This window comes from Elephas maximus, chromosome 3 (genome assembly GCF_024166365.1).
Source record: "Elephas maximus indicus isolate mEleMax1 chromosome 3, mEleMax1 primary haplotype, whole genome shotgun sequence".
Classification (NCBI taxonomy): Eukaryota; Metazoa; Chordata; class Mammalia; order Proboscidea; family Elephantidae; genus Elephas; species Elephas maximus.
This window is the reverse complement of record NC_064821.1, coordinates 374,246-394,098: the sequence shown is the minus strand read 5'-3', so window position 1 is coordinate 394,098 and position 19,853 is coordinate 374,246. Positions and strand designations below refer to the sequence as shown.

General features: G+C 59.4%; 1 protein-coding gene across 1 annotated transcript; it reads left to right on the top strand.

Moving 5' to 3' along the window:
• Positions 1-7,425: 7,425 nt before the first annotated feature.
• RNF126 (ring finger protein 126) lies at positions 7,426-18,267 on the top strand. The gene is made up of 9 exons (XM_049876058.1): positions 7,426-7,537; positions 13,360-13,418; positions 13,994-14,057; positions 14,155-14,399; positions 14,604-14,672; positions 14,764-14,833; positions 15,351-15,444; positions 15,706-15,821; positions 15,938-18,267. The coding sequence occupies exons 1-9, from the start codon at positions 7,463-7,465 to the stop codon at positions 16,085-16,087; spliced, it is 942 nt and encodes a 313-aa protein (XP_049732015.1). The 5' UTR covers positions 7,426-7,462; the 3' UTR covers positions 16,088-18,267.
• The last annotated feature ends 1,586 nt before the right edge of the window (positions 18,268-19,853 follow it).

Below are 19,853 nucleotides of genomic sequence, written 5' to 3'. Positions count from 1 at the left end.
CACCCCCCCCCCCCAAAAAAAAAAACCATTGCCACGGAGCTGATTTTGACTCATAGCGACCCTACAGGACAGAGTAGAACTGTGCCATAGGGTTTCCAAGGAGCAGCTGGTGGATTCCAGCTGCTGACCTTCTGCTTAGCAGCAGAGCTCTTAACCACTGCTCCATCAGGGCTCCTCTGGCCTCCTGGGTCACACCAGGGCCCTGCCAAGGAGGACTGGGCTTTCCGCACGTACTTTGTTTGTTCATTTTTTCGTTCATCTTCTCAGCCTGTTATGTCTGCTCAGGCCAAATATAAATGAGGAGGGGGCTGTCACCAGGAAAAGAGAGGTGAGGACTCCATGGGCCTGACCCCAGCTCACACTTGTGAAAGGAAGGAAACATGGGTGGCACGTGGGTGGGACCCAGCAGGCACATCAGGACAGGCTGCAGACTAGCGAGGGGTCTGGCCTGATCGGTGCATAGCTACACTCGGCAAGGGAGCCGTCAGGAGATACACTTGGGCATGGGGCCAGCAACCTCGTCCCAAATAACTCCAGCAGGGCACACGCACCGGACAGATGCAGAAACAGTGAGAGTGGGGAGTTGTTCACAACCCGGGTCAAGGTGCCCGGGGCCTTGGTACTATTCTTGCAAATTTTCTGTCGGTTGGAAATTATTTAAAATAAAAAGCCAAAACCATTATGAGATACCACTGCACACCCACCAGAATGCCTGTTATCAGAAAAGCGTAAAATAACAACCGATGGTGAGGACGTGGAGAAATCAGAACCCTCATGCGTTGCCAGTCAGAACGTAATGTGGCGCAGCGGCCACGGAGAGCAGTCTAGAGGCTCCTCAAAAAGTTAAAATTCCGCTCCGAGGTGTAGACCCAGGAGATTTGAAAGCGGGGACTCAAACGTACTTGTTCACCAGTGTTTACTGCAGCACTATTCACAGGAGCCAAGAGGCAGGAACCACCCAAGTGTCCATCTACAGGCGACTGGATAAACACCGCAGGGTCCATCCACACGATGGAATATTACTCGGACATAAAAAGGGGGGAGGCACAGAGTCAGGTTGAAGCATGGATGAACCTTGAAAATGGGATGCGTGGCCACGGAAGCTGGGCGCGAAAGGACAAGTGTCGTGGGATCCACTCACGTGAAACGTCCGCAAGAGGCAAAGCCAGAGAGACAGAAAGTGGATTAGTGGCTGCAGAGGCTGCAGGGAAAGGAGAGGGGGGAGCTCCTGCTTTAAAAGAAAAAAAAAAAAAAGAAATTCAGGTCCTTATTTCTGCTTGCCCCATTTCAAAGAAGTAAGAAAGCGAGTGACAGCTTGGAAGTCAGCAGTCAGGAGGTGGGGGGAGCGAGGACCTGGTCCTGCTCGGTCTCTGGTTCCTGTTCTTGAATGTTCCCCCTGAGGGATTCCACAGCAGACAAAAAATAAAAGACCCTTTTATCCATGATCTTTTGTTGTTGTTACGTTTCCCCCGCAGTCCTGCAAAGTAGATGAGGTTGTTGTTTTTTTCTTTTTTCCTCGTCTATTGTAATTTTTTCATTGTGGAGAATATACGTAGCATAAAATCTACTACTTTAACCACTTTTGACTGTACAATCCAGTGGCATTTATTATCACAGGGTTATGCAACGATCCCTTAAAAAAAAAAATGGCAGTTGAGTTGATTCCGACTCACAGCAACCCTATAGGACACGGCAGAACCGCCCCACAGGGTTCCACGGCTGTAATCTTTACGGAAGCAGACTGCCACATCTTTCTCCCATGGAGCCACTGGTGGGTTCAAACTACTGATCTTTCAGTTAGCAGCCGAGTCCTTAACCACTGTGCCACCACAGCTCCTTGTATAACCATCACCACTGCGGTGTGACTGATCACTTTTGTATGGCCTTTCTCGCCACGGTCTTGTAACTCTCACAGAATGACTGAGTGGGACTATGCAATGAGGTATATGGAACCCCAATGAGGTGACTGGTCAGTTTTGCCATCCCACTAGGCTTAAAACGAGCCATCTCAGAGGCAGAGAGGGGGAACTTCACTACCACCAAGAAGGAAGACTTAGCAGAGGAGTCCATCCTTTGGACTCAGGACCCGTGTGCTGAGAGCCTCCTAGACACAGGAGACATGGAGAGAGCGAGTGCTGTAATGCCAGAGACGGCAGGAGACGGTGAGAAGCAGCAGCAGAGAAATGGTGGCAGCAGAACCAGGAGATCGTCAGGAGACGGCTTGCCAACCTACAGAGTGAGAGAGCTGAGCGCCTTCGGGCTGAGGCTTACTGGCAGAATGGGGTGCCCTGGGCACTTACTGGCAGAGCTAAAGAGCTTTGTAACACCTGCCTGAGCAGAACAGAGGCCCACCTGGGCCAAGAAGCAGCTGCCTGGCCAAGGGCCAAGGGCCAAGGGCCAAGGGGCAAGAGCCAGAGAGACACTTGCCCGTGGGCACAGCTGAGAAGGGGCTGTCCTGATGGAAGAACTGTATCCTGAGTCGTTTCTAATGCTGAATTGTAACCTGTTACTTCCCTAACAAACCCTGTAACTGTGAGTGTGGTCTGTGAGTTCTGCGTGGCCGTTGCAAGGAATTATGGAACCCAGCAGAGAAGTAGAGTGACGCAGGAGGGACAGCTGGTGTTAGGGCTGGTGAAAAGGTTGGCGAGAGGAGGCATGTCTGACCTCTGCCTCACCGGAACCAGTCTTGGGCTGTTGGTGCTGATAGGACTCTCCTCTCCCCTTGTGAGGTTAGAGGAGCTAAGACGCCCCTGCCACGCCATTTTTACAACCACTATCTATTTTCCAGATCTTTCTTTTATCATCCCAAACAGAAACTCTGTACCCATTAAGCAGTAACTCCGCATTCCCTCCCCGGCCCCTGCTGACCTCTCATCTGCTTTCTGTCTACGCATTTACCTGTTCTAGACATTTCATGTGTGTGGAATGGTATCACATTTGTGCTTTGGAATCTGGCTTCTCTCACTGAGCATGTTTTCAGGGTTCAGCCACGTGACATGCATCAGTGGTCCAGTTCCTTTTTTGTGGTGGTAAAATATATAAAATATATATATATATACAACATAAAATTTTACCATTTTAGCCACTTTTGAGAGTACAGTTCAGTGGCATTTAGTACCACAAGGTTGTGCAACTGTGGCCCCTATCTATTTCCAGTTCTTTTTTATTACCCCAAACAGAAACTCAGTATCCCTTAAGCAGTAACTCCCAGGGCCCCCTCCGCAGCCCCGTCACCTCTATTCTACCTTCTGTCTCTATGAATATCGGCGATTTTGATCTAACCACATAGCCATGGCCTCTGGGCGGGGGTTGACACCAGGGCTTCAGGGGCTGGGTGTCCTGGGTTTTGTCTGGGTCATGTGCTGGTATGTAAAAGATCACTTGACTGCCGTCTGAAGATTTGTGGACGCGATGCCCCTTAGCGTAAGCGTTTTCTACTTCCAACTCAGAAAAGAGTCAAACGAAAAAACCAAACTGAGGAATATCAACAAGGAAGTAAAAACACAAACCGAGAGGTACAGCAGAGAAGTGAAAAAACAAAAAAGAACACAAACCAATAAGTATAAATGGAAAAGTGGAAAGCAAACAAGAGCACAAGTCAAAAAAGTAAAAAAGCGAAAGATAAGACAATGTAAAAAACAAAAACCTAAGTAAAAATAAAAAACACAAGCCCACGTATAAAAATAAAAAAGGAAGCACACACACAAACACACACACACATGAAATATGCCAAAATATGTAAATAGAAGAGTAAAGAGCTCACCAAACGTGGCTACACAGACTGGGGCATATTCACTTCTACGGGAATTTTGCCGCTGGGACAGCGACCTCCCATCCCTGTGCCTCAGGCCCTCACCTACAAAGTGGAGTAGACAGAATCACTTTCTCCAGCCTTAAGGCCCCCCATATCCCTTTCCTGGGCTCCCTTGAAGCCAAGTCTGGGAATACACAGAGCCCCATACCTGGCTGTCAGGCAGGATGCATAAAGGTGTAAATTCTTTAGTGCAACTAGATTCCAACAGAAATTTCTGTGGAATTTCATTCCCCCTGATAGAGGTAAACATCTGGAAGACCCTAAAACTCCTGTGGAAGGGTAAGTGAGCAAAGAGGGCATTTGAACAAAGAAGGCCTGAGAGGAGCAACTCGTATGAAAGCAGATCAAAACATGCTGCAAAGGTATGATAAACAAAACAGCATGGCCTTGGCATAGGATTAGGGAAGGAGGGGCTCCACACACTCAGAGCAATGTGTTGTTGTGACCCCCTTGTGACAGATGAGGAAACTGAGACATGAGCAGAAGCCATCTGCCCAAGGCAGAAACTCAGATGGAAGTGGGGTGTCAGCGCAGCTTCCCCTCTGTCCATGAGGCACCATCACCTGGTGGGAGCAGGAGGAACAGGTACAAAGGTCCCAGAGCTGGGGAGTGAGAGTCACAGTGACCTCTTGGGGAGATAGGAGACCCATTTTACAGATGGGAAGGCTGAGGCTTGGAGAGGGAATCTGAAGGGGGAGACATAGCCTCACTCTGCAGTGTCCTGGGGGTCTGAGGGGTGAGGCACAGCCCTGAACTGGGGACCTAAGGGGGGAGGCACAGCCCTGAACTGGGGACCTAAGAGGGGAGGCATGGCCCTGAACTGGCAGCTGAGGGGGGAGGCCTCACTCTATTTTCAGAATCAAGTATCAAAGCCCTTCCAAGGAAGGGCCGAGAAACTGTCAAGAGGCACCCACAATCTGACAGGCTGCAGGGGGGAGGAGGGCGCAGCTCTCCCTTCCCAAGTCTGATCCAGCAGCAGCAGCAGCAAGGTGGCCGCCTGGTCACAGAAGGGTGCCCTCAGAACCTCAGGGCTGCTGGGTCACGCTTCGGTCTGATGCCATAACCCAAGGCCAGTGGACAAGGAGCCCTGGCCAGGGGCCCAACAGCCTGGGGTTCGAGTCCCAGTCCTGCTGTGTGACCCTGTCTCAGCCTCAGTCTCCTCATCGGTAAAATGGGGGTCATGGGGCTGTGCTGAGGATTAAACTGCAGGGCTGGTATTGCTGAGAACTTAGCTGTATAGTACCCAAATTTCCATATTCTTGTCTCCTGTGTCCCCAGCACCATGTCTGGGGCTGGCACCCAGTATGCACTTACTAATTGTTCACTGATCTGAGGATTTACTGAGCACCTACTAGGTGCCAGGTACTGGGCTCATGGCCCAGCTAGGGAGGCACATCTGCAACTCCTCGGTGTGGGGACGGCTTGGGGAGGGGCCACTGGGCAGTGGGGTGTAGTGGGATGAGGGTTCTGCCACGAGGAGGCCAAGCGCAGCCTCCGAGGAACAGGGGAAAGAGAAGAACTGTGGGAAGGCCCAGCCTGGCAGAGGGCATGGCCAAGGCGGAGGCCCCAGAGGTGGGACTGAGCTTGGCCCACAAAAGGGGGCTGGGGAGTGTTAAGAGAGGGTCAGAGGAAGTGAGAGTGGGCAGCAGGACCTTGCAGAGCCCCAGGCCTCACCCAGGCCTGAAACCCTCAGAGATAGTCTGCCACCTGCTCAGAGAGGTTAAGTGACCGGCCCGGGGTCACACAGCTGGCGTGCTGCTTGGTGGGATTTGAACCCAGGCCCACTGGCTCCAGGGTCCAGCCTCTTTGCCGTCACCGTAGGAGGGGCCTCATCAATGTCCGAAGAATGAATGACTGAATGTTGGTGCCCTGGAATGAGCAGTGATGGGAAATCAGAGCCTGGGTTCTCCATCCTCAGTCCTGCTGTGTGGCCTGAGGCAAACGGCAGCTCCTCCCTGGACCTGGGGTTTCCCAGATTCCTAGTGACCAGGCTTGACTGCTCTCTGGTGGTCGGAGTAAGAATGGTTTGGGATCACCTCAGAGCCTTGAAGGGGACAGGAAGGTGGCAGCAATCAGGTCGTTTCCTCAGCCTCTTGGCATCATTCATATACAGGCTCCAACCAACTCCTATTCTTGCCTCAAAACCCTGGCTCCAAATCCTCCTCCCCCATGAAGCCCACCCATCTTCCCAAGCAGAGCTAGGCCCCCACTAGGGTCCCATCTTCTGGTAAAACCTCATGGGGTTGGGGCTGTCTGCACTTGGCTCTGTCTCCCCACGGCTCTGGAATGTCTTTGCACCCAGCACAGGGTCTCGCATGCAGTAGGTTCTCAATGAATGTTTGTTGAGTGAACAAAGAAATGCATGATGGAGCTGAGCTAATCTCAGATGTTGGAACCCTGGAATGGTGGCTAAGAACTCAGCTGCTAATCAAAAGGTTGGCAGTTGGAATCCACCAGCCGCTCCTTGGAAACCCTATGGGGGAGTTCTACTCTGTCCTGTAGGGTTGCTATGGGTTGGAATCGACTTGAGGGCAACGGGTTTGGTTTTTGTTAGTTTAATCTCAGAAACGATCCCGGCCTGTGTTGGGTGACGATCCGCTTCTGTTGATTTTGGGGGGACAGAGGGTGCAGGCCCCTGCCCCCTCCTCCTCCAGAGGCCCCTGGCCTGTTAGACCCACAACCCGGCCGACCTCAGAATCTCTCCTATACCATGGGTCAAACTGAGGCACGGAGGGTGGTTAAGCCCGAGGAAAGGGTCGCCTGTCTGCGTTCTTTCGGCGAACGCTGATGGAGCACCACTGTGCTGTCCGACCCGATACAAGAACGCCTTTGGCGTGGAGCCGGCTTTACAGTCCCTCGGGGGAAATGATTGCTGCCGAGAAGGAGCGTGTCCTGAGAAGGTGACATCTGAGCAGAGGTGAGCGAAAAAGCCACAAGGCGTCTGGGGACGGTGCACCGGGCGGGGGCGCAGCCGGCGCAAAGGCCCGGAGGTGGGAGCCGCCTGACACGTCCCAGGAGGAGCGAGTTCAGTGGGGCTGGGTTAGGGCCACCGGAGACGAGGTCGGCGAAGTGACCACGGCCAGGTGGCCGGTGCAGGTTTCGGAGGAGGGGCTCGACCCCGCCCCGCTGGCCCCGCCCCCGCTGGCCCCGCCCCGCTGGCCCCGCCCCCGGGCTCCCGCGGCCTTCGGATCTGGCCCCGCCTCCAGACGCAGGTTGCCTAGGAGACTCAGTCCCGCCGCACTCAGGCCCCGCCCCTCCACGCCTCCGCGGTCGGAGAGTTTGGCCCTGCCCCCAGATCCTGGTTGCCAAGGAGACTCGGCCCCGCCTCGAGTAGGCCCCACCCCTCCGACTGCTCCGTAGTCTCAAGACCTGGCCCCCTCCGCAGTCCCGCTTCCAGCTCGACAGTCGCCCCTAGTTTGCCCCTCGGAGGCCGCCGTCGCCCCGGACCGCCACCCGCCGCGCGTGCTGCCCGCGCCGCTCCCCAGCGCCCCGCCCCTTCCCACGCCGTGCGTGCCGTGCGTGCCGTGCGTCCCTGCGTGTGCGTGCTGCGTGAGCGTGCGCGGGCTCGTCGGCCGGCGAGGGTGCAGCAAACGGCCGGCGGCGGGCGCCGCGCGGGGGGCGGGCGGCGCGGCGAAGGCGGCGGGGGCCATGGCCGAGGCGTCGCCGCAGCCCGGACGGTACTTCTGCCACTGCTGCTTGGTCGAGATCGTCCCGCGCCTGCCGGTGAGGCCCGACCGGGGGCGGCGGCGGGCGGGCGGCGGGACCTGGCCCCTCGGGCCCGAGGCGAGGCCGCGGCCCGGGCGGGGGTCGCACGAGCTGGCCCAGACGGGGAAACTGAGTCCCGCGGGCAGCGTCGGCCCGGGGTCCCCCCGCCAAGAGCCCGAGCTGTGCGGCCGTGGACCCGGCCCTCCGGATGCGGAACGCCGAGGCCCGGGCCGGAGGCGGGCCTGCCGGGCGGCGCGTGGGCCGGGGCCCCACATCCGCGGGGGACGCCGCTCGCTCCCCGAGTCCGGCGGGCCCAGCTTTCCAGACGGAGAAACTGAGGCCCAGAGAGGCCGAGCAGCTGGCTCCGTCCGGGGCGGGCCGTGCAGGGAGAGATGGTGAGGCAGCAGCCCCGGCGAATAGCGGCCGGGCCGGTCACCGATCGCGCGTTGGCGCTGCCCGTGCCCCGCCGTCTCGTTGGGCCCATGCCCTGCTCCCCGGGAGGCCCGGGTGCTGCCTCCCCCGCACCGGGGAGCAGGTTGAGGTCAGGCTGAGGTCCCGATGGCCGGTCTTCGGGATCAGACCCCGCACCGCCCGCTTCCCTTGGGGCCCCCGCAGGCTGGGGAGATGCTGGGAGGGAAGGCTGCTGCAGGTCTTGGCGGGGTGGCCCACCCCAGTCGAGGGGTTTGCAGCTAGCTCCGGGGCATTGTGGAACCACGGCCTGCCTGCCTTCGCCCCACGCACCCCCGCAGTGGAGGTGGGGGCTGCCTTGATTTCAGAGCCGGAGCTCATGATCCTGGGGGGGGCAGCCTCGGATCAGGGAGCTGTTGGGATCTGGGTAGTCACAGGGAACGAAGCGGTGTTAGAGTCAGGGCTTGGAGGGGAAAACGGGTGGGCAAGGACCCAGAAGCGAGAAAGGGGGGGGTGTGGCTTGCAGAAGCAAGGGGCTCCCCCCTCCCCAGGAGGCAGGAAAACGAGGTGAAGTCTTGGTGCGTGCGCACAGACTTGGGGCGCTGAGACTTGCCCCACTCCCGCCCGGCCTCCGGAAGTCTTGCCAGCTTCCTGTGTGCCTGGCACTGGGTCTTTCTTGCCACTTGCCGCCCACCGGCCTGAACTGGCTCCTTCCCGGTAGGGGGCAGCCCCTCACAGCTGCTGTAAGCCTCAGGACAGGGTCCTTGCTTTGTGTGGCCACTTCCTGGCCCTATGGCATTGGGTGGGGGGATCCTGGCTTTCCTGACGTTCACTGGGCCTGTTCCAGCACCTTTCTTGTCATCACTGGTGACAAGACAAGTGTGGTCTTTGCCCTCAGAGTTCATAGGCTGCTCAGGGAGCCAGTGTTGGACAGCCTCCGACAAATATTTGATCACAAATATCGATACATTCTGCAAGAGCAAATAAAGGGTGTGTGTGTGTCAGGGAAGGCTTCCTGGAGGAGGTGACCCCATAGCTGTGACCTCAGTGATGGGGGGGCAGGGCCTCAGGTTTCACCTGTGTGTGTTCATCAAGGTGCATCTTATCCATTCAGGCAGGATTAGCCAGGGTGACTGTCGGAATTTTCTCAAGCCAGGTGAGGAAGCCTGGCTTCACCTAGGACTGGCCCAGTCTGGGGAAGCCTAAGCCCAGAGCTCACATCCCTGAAAAGGGGGTACGTGCTGTGTCTTACCAAGTCTGGGGTGACAAGGTGAGGCTGGTTCTTATGAAGTACCTACTTCTTAACTGAAAAAGGAACTGGCTCCTGTCTCAGCCCTTGTGGCTCTTGGTGAGAGCCAGACTCAGGCCACCGCACTGCTTCTCAGCTGTGTGGCTTTGGGTGAGGTTTTCAGCCTCCTGGTCTCTATCCCCACCTGTGCAGCGGGGTGGCGCTCTTTGATCCACACTCGGGAGCCCGTAGGAGCCCCTAGGTGCACGAAGAGTGTAGCCAGCGCTGGGACAGGGCGGTGCCCACAAAGGCGGCGGGAAGAGCATGTGGGAGCCAGACCCCAGGGCCAAATGCAGGCCCAGACTTGATCCTTGCCAGGAGCGAGGGTGTTACAGGGCATGCCTGTGCGAGGTGTTGTAGGTCCTGCCCCGGGGGGGGGGGGGGGCGTAGGTCCTGCTCAGTGGGACATCCAGGCCGCAGGTGCTAGTCTAGGTGTGTTGGGAGGGAGGGAACCTGGTGAGCATCCCCTGGGGCTCTAGTGGGCCCAGCATCAGTGGGGTGCAGGTGTTGAGCACCAGGACCCCTGCATGCTAGCACACTGCCAGTGGGGGGGCTGCCATCAGGGAATGCACCCCCCAGCTTGTCGAGGTTACACCCAACTGGCAGGGGTGGCACCCACATGCCTCTTCTGGGGCTGGGACAGCTCGTCGGGCCTGTTGTCCCTGTGACCGTTGACAGCGCCCACCCGTCTCAGGAGGGTCCCTGAGTGGACGGTGCAGTGGTGACAGTGCCACCAGCCAGCACATGTGAGCTGCTGCCATCGTGTGGGGCTACACACTGGACCCAGGGAGCCCCTGAGCCACCTGCCCTCCCTGTCCGCATGCCCTGGTTCTGTGTGTCAATGGCAGTCCCGTGGGGCAGCCTCGGGCGTGCAGAGGCCTCAGGTGCCAAGGGCACAGTGGAGAGCGGGGACAGACAGACGGATGGACAGGCGATGTGCAGCACGGTGGCGGAGGGTGGGGACAGACAGGCAGTGTGCAGCATGGCGGTGGAGAGGGGATGGACAGATAGACGGGCAGCGTGCGGTGCGGCAGTGGAGGGTGGGATGGACAGATAGACAGCATGCGGCGCGGCAGTGGAGGGTGGGATGGACAGATAGACAGCGTGCGGCGCGGCGGTGGAGGGTGGGATGGACAGATAGACAGCGTGCGGCGCGGCAGTGGAGGGTGGGATGGACAGATAGACAGCGTGCGGCGCGGCAGTGGAGGGTGGGATGGACAGATAGACGGGCAGTGTGCAGCATGGCGGTGGAGAGGGGATGGACAGATAGACGGGCAGCGTGCGGTGCGGCGGTGGAGGGTGGGATGGACAGATAGACGGGCAGCGTGCGGTGCGGCAGTGGAGGGTGGGATGGACAGATAGACGGGCAGTGTGCGGTGCGGCGGTGGAGGGTGGGATGGACAGATAGACGGGCAGTGTGCGGTGCGGCAGTGGAGGGTGGGATGGACAGATAGACAGCGTGCGGCGCGGCAGTGGAGAGGGGATGGACAGATAGACGGGCAGTGTGCGGTGCGGCAGTGGAGGGTGGGATGGACAGATAGACAGCGTGCGGCGCGGCAGTGGAGAGGGGATGGACAGATAGACGGGCAGTGTGCGGTGCGGCAGTGGAGGGTGGGATGGACAGATAGACGGGCAGTGTGCGGTGCGGCGGTGGAGGGTGGGATGGACAGATAGACGGGCAGTGTGCGGTGCGGCGGTGGAGGGTGGGATGGACAGATAGACGGGCAGTGTGCGGTGCGGCGGTGGAGGGTGGGATGGACAGATAGACAGCGTGCGGCGCGGCGGTGGAGGGTGGGATGGACAGATAGACAGCGTGCGGCGCGGCGGTGGAGGGTGGGATGGACAGATAGACAGCGTGCGGCGCGGCGGTGGAGGGTGGGATGGACAGATAGACAGCGTGCGGCGCGGCGGTGGAGGGTGGGATGGACATCACAGCAGGACTTCAGACTTGGTGCTGCTGAAAACTGGGAGATGAGTAGCCAGACCCCAGTGGTGTGAGGACCAGGCATGGGGACAGTAAGGCTGCGGTAGTGTGAGGACCAGGGTGAGGACAGTAAGGCCACAGTGGTGTGAGGACCAGGCGTGGGGACAGTAAGGCCACGGTGGTGTGAGGACCAGGTTTGGGGGCAGTAAGCACAGCAGCTTGGGGGTGCCCCTGCCTGCGTTCAGGACCAGAATGATCTGTGTTGGTGAGCCACGAGGAGGCCCCAGGCCTTGTATAAGGACTCTGGTCCCAGGTGTGAGCATCGGCCTGCCTATGTGTGGCCCCGCAGGACGCAGGGACATGCCTGTGGTGGCAGCCTCAGGGTCCAGGTGCTTCTTTCCCAAGGGGGACACGCACTGAGGGAGGCACCATTCTGGACTTCTGTCCCCTCGGTGAGGCCATCTCTTTCCACGGAACCACGGTCCCCTTGGTCGGACACAGGTTTCTGCCTCTGGCCGCTCTGACCACACTTCCTCGGCTCTGCAGCATGCCTGTGGACAAGGAGAATCCGCACCCTCCATGCAGAGGCCCGGCCCGCCAGGAGTCCCCGGGACTTCAGCGAGGGGCTGGGGGAGGCTCAGCACAGGGGTGGAAAGGAGGCCCAGTCTGGCGCCCTGGGGCGCGTCCAGAGGTCAGAGCCCTGGGTGTTGAGGTTGTCCTCCATTTACAGGTGGGGAGACCGAGGCGTGAGCTGGAGGTGATGTTTGAGAGAGGCCCGACTTCGCGAGGGGGCAAGCCAGGTAGCTATCTGGGGGAGGAAGGTCCTGGCAGAGGGACGGGGGTGTGGTGCCTTGAGGTGGCCTTGAGCTCCAGGGTGATACGTGTAGAGTGGCGGGTCAGAGCCAGGGGGTGGGGGGATAGCGGTGCCGAAGTGGCCCAGGGTCGGTGTGTGGTGCGTGAGGGCACAGCCGTCTTACTCGAAAGTCAGTGGTGGCTGACCGTTTTCCAGAAAGGTGAACAGCTTCAGCCGGAGGAATAGGAGGGGCAGGTGCAGCTGCGAGGGGCACGTTCTGGGGGTGAGCTTCTGAAAGGGTTCGGTCACGGCAGGCAGTCTGGCATCCCCCGTCCACAGAACTGCCTTTTGCTCCATCCCCTGAGGCCTGGCCCACCGCACAGCAGAACGTCCCAGAGAGGGTAGGCCTCCGTTCCTAGTGGACCCACAGCCAGCCGCGTCATCGCTAGAGACTGTACCACCCCCTCCGCCGTCGACGTTTCTCCCTGTCTCCTCCCTGGCATCTCCTCTCCCTGCGCACGTCCCATGCTTCCTGAGGCGTCACCCTCTTTACCTCCCGCGTTATGTGGGTAAACCGTCGAGAGTGCGCTGTCTAGTTACACTCCCTGTCTGTGTCTGCGTTTCCCTGGACACCCGTGTATGCAATAACACGGTTCTCTGGGGGTGGTCAGCACTCTCAGCTGGTTCCAGGCGTGGGGACAGGGTTGGGGCATCAACACCATGCCATCCCCCTCTTTTCAGGTGTCGTCCTGTTAACCCCGGCTGTGGCTGAGCCACCCGTGGCTCCATTCGGGCCCCTGGGGACCCATCCGTGTGTGTGCGCGCGCGTGCGTGTGAGACTATGTGTCTGTGAGTGTGCATATCTTTGTGAGAATGTGTCTGTGTAATAGTATCTGAGCGTACGTTTGTGTGTCTGAGCTTGTGAGTGTGTGTCTGTGTGTGTCTGAGACAGAGAGAAAGTGGCTGCAGCTTGGGGGGGTCAGCACTCCAGCCTGGAAGAAGCAGCATGTTTTGAAGCTGCCAAAACGTCCCAGAGATGCTGCTGTGGGGTGTCGGCGCCAGACCCCCTGCCTGGGTGCCACGCTGGCTCTGCAGTGCCCACTCTCCACAGGGGTGTGGCTCCTGGCACTTTTGCCACATCACCTGGTGTTGGGCGCTTCCTGCAGGCCTTGTCAGAGCCTTTATCAGCCTAGGAGGGAAGGAATGAGCTTCGCCCCCAGAATACCGATGCTCTCTGGCCCAGGGCTACATGTAAAGGGCTGGGGGTCAAGGCCCTGGGCTGGGAGTGGGGGCATGAAGACCACTGAGGTGATGGACTGCTGAGGCCACTGAGGTCGCGGCTCGTGGCAGCTGCCTGCCTGGGTCCCTGCTCGGGCTGCGCGTCCTCTGGGGGCACTCCCGGTGCTCACACACTCCTCCCCCTGCAGGACTACATCTGCCCACGGTGTGAGTCGGGTTTCATTGAAGAACTCCTGGAAGAGACCAGGTGACACAGCCCTCGGGAGGTGGGGCGCCGAGGGGGGGCTGTAGGCGTCTGGCTGGGTATGGGGGCGTGGCTCTGAGCACACAGTGGGCCCCTGACCCCGGGGCCAAGAGGCCGGTGCACAGGTCCTGCTGGTGGACCTTGGGCAGCCCCAGGCCCCAGTGTCCTGATCTGGTAAATGGGGTGATGACACACACCTCCTGGGGGTCCTGGGGCAAGAGGACATAGACAGGATGAGGCGCCTCACGGCAGCGCCCAGGGATGGACAGCTGAGGTCTGCATAGACTTGGCATGTAAAGATGCTCGCTGTGCAGTTAGTGCAGCCTGGGACAACAGGTCAGAGACGTCTGAGTGTGGCTTGGCAGCCTCCACGTGCGAGGCCCAGGTTCCTAATCTCCTGGTGACCACACAGGTGATAAGGCAGCCATGGTCTACATGTCCCATTGTCAGGGCCTCTGCATGCAGGGTCCAGGTTCCTAGTCTGGTGACCACAGGGTCAGGTGGTGAGGCAGCCGTAGTCTAAATGTCTGATGATTAGGGCTGGTGACTCCCCACACTGACACCCACTACCCCCACAGGAGTACGGAAAGCGGTCCTGCCCCCTCCACAGCCCCCACAGACCAGAGCAGGCAGCCGCTCGAGGTGAGTGGGGGTGTGGTACCTCACAGCTGGGGACACTGAGGCATGGCCGCCCCACACGCAGGCCAACACGTTCTCATCACTGCCTCCCTGTCTGCAGAACGTGGACCAGCACCTGTTCACGCTGCCACAGAGCTATGGGCAGTTTGCTTTCGGCATCTTTGACGACAGCTTCGAGATCCCCACGTTCACCCCTGGGGCGCAGCCTGATGACAGCCGGGACCCCGAGAGCCGGCGGGAGCGGGAGCATCCGTCCCGGCACCGCTACGGTGCCCGGCAGCCCCGCGCCCGCCTTACCGCCCGGCGCACCACCAGCCGGCACGAGGGCGTCCCAACGCTGGAAGGGTGAGTGAGGCCGGGCGGCGGGCTCTTTCTGCTCTCTCTGGGCTCAGTGGGCCTTTGCTTCTACTGCTGAACAGCTAACCACTAGAACCTGCGTTGAGCTGGCGGATCCCAGCGCCGCTTGGCTTGCTAGCAGTCTGAGCTCCCCACGTCCCGTCCTGTGTCTTCCCCCTGCTGGTCGTGACCAGGCCCCTCGCTCTGTTCCAGGATCATCCAGCAGCTGGTCAATGGTATCATCACTCCTGCCACCATCCCCAACCTGGGCCTGGGCCCCTGGTGAGTAGGTGGGCACCCCTGCCCCATGCGCCACCCCTGCATCACTTCCCACGCCCCTAGCCACACTGACCCTGGGCCTCTCTGCCCCCAGGGGCGTCCTGCACTCAAACCCCATGGACTACGCTTGGGGGGCCAATGGCCTGGATGCCATCATTACACAGGTATGGGGTGGGGTGGGGGACTGGTGGTGCTTCCCGGCCTCCCTCCAGCTGTATCTGGGTGTGGGTCATGTTGGGGTGGGCGTGGCTTGCTTTCGGTGGGTGCGACAGGGACCTGTGCTGCTCAGGGTAGAGAGCTCAGGGCCCCCAGAGTGGTCCCAGCACCCAGGGGCACAGACGACACCATGTCCTCAACCTGCAACTTGTGGTTTCCTTAACGTTTCTGAAACCGGGCTGTGTCCACACAGTCTCCTCCTTCTCGGGCATTTTAGAATTTGTTATGTGTCATAGGACCTTGTGTGGGGGAGGGTGACCTCTGACCTGGCACAGGCTGCAGGGGGAGGGCTCTGCCCTTGGGCAGGGGGCCCAAGACAGACAGTGGCCTGGGCTTTTGCAGGTGACCCCGCCTTGCATCTCAGAGCCCAGAGGGCCGAGGGCACTGGACGATGGCATCTCTGTGGTGGGGGCAGCGGAGGCCCCACGGCTGGAGCTCCCAGTGCTCTTGCCTCTTGTCTTTCAGCTCCTCAATCAGTTTGAAAACACGGGCCCCCCACCTGCAGACAAAGAGAAAATCCAGGCCCTCCCCACCGTCCCCGTCACCGAGGAGCACGTAGGTGCGCTCTGGCGGCACAGTGGTGGCGAGCAGGCGGGCGAGTGGGTGGCTTAGGGCACCACATCTGTTCCTCCTTCTCCCTCTCCTCACCTCAAGGCCACCCCGGGCTCGGCAGGGTCCCTCCTTGGCACCTTGGGTTCAGGCTGCAGAGAAGACCCTTTCTCAAGGCCTGTGGTGTCGCGGGTCCTTGAGAACCAGCTCTGCTCTGGAGTAGACAGTAGAGCTTGCTCTCAGCCACAGCCCTCACGCTATCCTCCCACAGGTTCCGGGCTTGAATGCCCTGTGTGCAAGGATGATTACGCCCTGGGCGAGAGCGTGCGCCAGCTGCCCTGCAACCATCTCTTCCACAATGACTGCATCGTGCCCTGGCTGGAGCAGGTGAGCCACCGTCTCTGTCCCTCCCCCGTCCACACCAAGCCCCGGCTGGAGCAGGTGAGCCCCTGCCCACCTAGTGCCTGCCCACCCATCTCTAATCTCCCTCTGTCCCTGCCAAGCACGACAGTTGCCCTGTCTGCCGGAAGAGCCTCACAGGACAGAACACAGCTACCAACCCCCCGGGGCTGACTGGGGTGAGCTTCTCCTCCTCCTCCTCCTCCTCCTCCTCCAGCTCGCCCAGCAACGAGAACGCAGCCAGTAACTCCTGAGTCTCGCCCCGCCTGTCCCCACCCCCCAGAGCGAGCACGGGACCCTCCCCCAGCACCAGAGGGAGGGGTCAGGGTGCTGAGACCCCCGGGGGCCCAGGAGCGCCCCATCCCTCCCAGCCCTGACACCACACGGCCACCCACGGACTTGGAGGTGCCCCGGCCGCTGGCCCCCGTGTCCTCGGTCGCTGTTCCACGGCCCAGCTGTCTGAGCGAAGGTGAAGGACCCACCCGGCCTCCGGGTGGGGTGAGGAGCTTAGCCATCCCTGCCCGGCTGGCCTTCCGGGGGGCCGCCTGCGCCCCGGTGCACTGACACGTGCCACTTCGTGGGCGCTGCCCAGCTTCCCTCCTCCTGTCTGTCTCTGACCTCGCCCTCTAAGTGTTCAACAGCGGAAAGGTTTTTATAATTTTAAATTATTACTGCTTTGAAATAAACGGACGTTTCGGCTCCTCAGCGGCCATGCATGATGTGTGGAGAGACGGGGTAGGGCTGCTCGGTGCTCTGTCCGCACAGCCCACTGGGGACTCGGGGCCTGGAGGATAAGCTGTTCCAACGGACGTTTTCTAAAGGGAAAAATGTGTATCTCGAGAGAGATTTAAAATATACCTACTTAAGAAAGAAGCAGGCGGTCTGGTGTCTTCCTTCTGTGCAGCGTCGTGAGAAGTGGGCGGCCAAGGGGGTCTGCACCTCCTGATGCCCAGCTGCCTTCCCAGGCCTTTCGAGAACCCCAAGGTTGCTGAGTGAGCAGGGGCTCCTTCCCAGCAATGTCGAGTGAGAAGACACCAGAGCATCCCAGATGGCAAGCCCCCCGTTGTGGAAGCTGTCGGCATGGGTTCCCCCAGTGGCGTCGGCTTCCGTGGCGCTCAGGTCTCAGCCTCGTCACAGACGCGTGGTTCACCACTGCCAGTGCAGGCAGCTGGCACTTGAAACCCAGCACTACAGGGAGGTCAGGAGCCTGGTGGCCAGTGTGGTATCAGAGGTGGGCCAGAAGGCAGGCTGTGGTGCCAGAAGAACCAGGCCGAGGTACTGGCCAGAAGCCAGGCTGCAGTGCCGGGATCGAGCCCTTCCTGACTACAGCCCTTTCTCCACTCCCCACCCCCACATTGCTGCAGTGGACCCAGTGTCTGAGTGAGTTTTTACCGTAATGTGAAGATTTTAACAATCCTGTGGTCCAAGAGTCAAGTATACAGCTGGCTGGTCAGGAGGGGCCTCCCGGGCTGGCCCGCACCCCTGGCCAGCAGACAGACCGATTTCATTCAGAGTTGAGTTTACGAACAGCCCTTTTACTCTGTTTGTGGGTGATCTGGCTCCTGATAGTCCTAGGCCCGCATTGGACGGAGCTGGGCGACTCCTGGGCACGGCTGAGCTGGTCCTGCCAGCCGGGTGGTCTCGGGCGTTTGCTGCAGCGTGCCACCCTCCGTGCACCTGTCACATACTGGGGTCATGGCACCAAAAGGAGACTCCTTTGTGGCTTTCACGACCATGGCAGTTGTCCCCATCGGGGCTATGTCACAGAACGACAGTCTCAAAGACATCCTCATCCTAACTCCCCACACGGCTGAAGTGAAAGGTCTGGAGACGGGAGTGATCCTGGATCACCCAGGGGGCCCATGTGCTCACAGGGTCCTGATCAGAGGAAGGCAGGAGGGTCAGAGTCAGAGAGGGAAATGTGAGGACGGAAGGAGGGAGAGAGACTGGAAGATGCTCGCTGCTGGCTCTGAAGACACAGGAAGGGGCCACGGGCCAAGGAACGTGGGGCCTCCAGAAGCTGCAGAAGGCAGGAGACAGTTCTCCCCCGGAGCCTCTGGAAGGAACCACCCTGCTAACACCTTGATTCCAGCCTGTGAGACCCGTGTCGGACTCCTGGGTCCAGAACTCAGATGCTGTTCCCACCCCTGCAGCCCTCCCCAGGGCCAGGCGCCACTTTCCAATTGTTCAAACCTTTTATTCACACAGGGCTGTAAGAAAACCAGGGGTCCAGTCCCCCCCTGCCCCACATCTCGCCAGTGTTGACAGCTGGACGTTTATGACAACAGGTCTCTCCTGGGGCCTCTTGATGGCCACACCCCTCTTCTGTCCCCACTGTCCTTGTCCCTGTGGTTTTTGTCATTTCCGGAAAGTTCTGTAAATGGAACCTCACAGCGTGTGACCCTTTGGAGTCGGTGTTTTCACTCTGAACAGCTGATGACGGATCCAGGTGGCTGTGGTGTTGAGGCTGGGGCCTCGGGCTGCCGGCCCGTGTCCCGTGGTGTGACTGCCTGTCCTGGGTCCAGGACCACCGTGAGCTTCCCTTCTCTGGGACAGTGCCTGGGCAACTGCCAGGCTGCTGGCGAGTGCACAAGAAGCTGCCCTACGTTTCCAGAGTGCCGCACCCTTTTGCACCCCCTCCCCTGGCCAAGCGTGAGTGGTCTGGTCCCCGTGTCCTCTCCAGCACCTGATGTTCTCATTGTTCTTTATCTTAGCCTCTAACAGCCCCTAGCGGTGCTGCAGCCAGGGAAGGAGCAAGGTGGGTGCAATCGGTGGGTCTCCCCAGGGCAGGCTCACTCCACCTCAGCACTGCTGACATGGGGCCCGGATCCTTCTCTGGGTGGGGCGTCCTGTGCACTGTAAGGTGTTGAGCAGCATCCCTGGCCTCCACCCACTTGATGCCAGTAACACTCCCCCTCAGTCATGACAACCACAAATGTCCCCAGACATCACCAAGTCTCTGCTGGGGGCAGAATCACCCCAGGTCAGAACCCCTGCGTTAGGAGATTCCACTGACCCCCAAGAGACTCTGCATCCCATAACCATCTGACTGACTGACGTCCTAGGACACTGCCCACATTTAAATCCACACACTGAGTGGGGAGGAGAGAGGAGGGAATCACAGGAGCTGGAGGGTCCCTCTGGTTTACACCGTCTGACCCGTCCGGAGTTTACTCTGGTGTACACTGAGCAGGGATCAAACTCAGGTTTTTTCCCAGATAATGAACGCAGGGTCTCCCTCATCAGCACTGCTGACATGCAGACCAGGCCATTCTCTGGGATGGACCCAATAAATGCCAGTAGCGACCCCCCCACAAGTTGTGACAACCACAATGTTCCCAGACATTGCCCAGTATCCCCTGTGGGGGAAATTGCCTGGGTGAGAGCCACAGGCCTTCATGGTGGCGAGTGTCCAGTCTCTGCAGGGGCCCTTAGCGTCCAGTGGTGGACGCTGCCAGCCCACCTCTCCTGCCCCCTGCTGTTATCTGTGTTTCAAGTGGAAGGCGGCCCTGGGAGGGGAGAAGCCATCACCTCCCACCCCAACCCTCACCAAGCCAAATGTCTGGCCTTAGCTGGAGGTCCTCATCACAGCCTCTGCAGGACCCCATGGGGTGAAGGGCACCACTGTCCCTGTTTTACAGGAGGGGAAACAGGCCCAGAGCAGTGGCATGCCTGTCCCACAGCCTCAGGGCTCCGCCCGGGGCGAGTCAGACACTGGACTGAGGGGACCCTTGGAGATGGGTGTGGGCAGGTGCAGGGCACCCCACCCACAGGTTAGGAGACATCACCCCTTCATCCCCAGAGGTGTCGACATACAGCCCTACTTGCCAGGCACCCACAAGCAGCCACTCCTGGTCAGCCTCTCCCCCATGGCCCAGAACAGCAAATGGACCGGGGATTGTTTTTATTAGTGAAAGGATTTCAGACCTAAAGCATACAAACACACACATACACATACACATAAAATCTAGCATTGCTATAACAAATTACAACCAATCTTATGACCTAACAGTCCTGCGG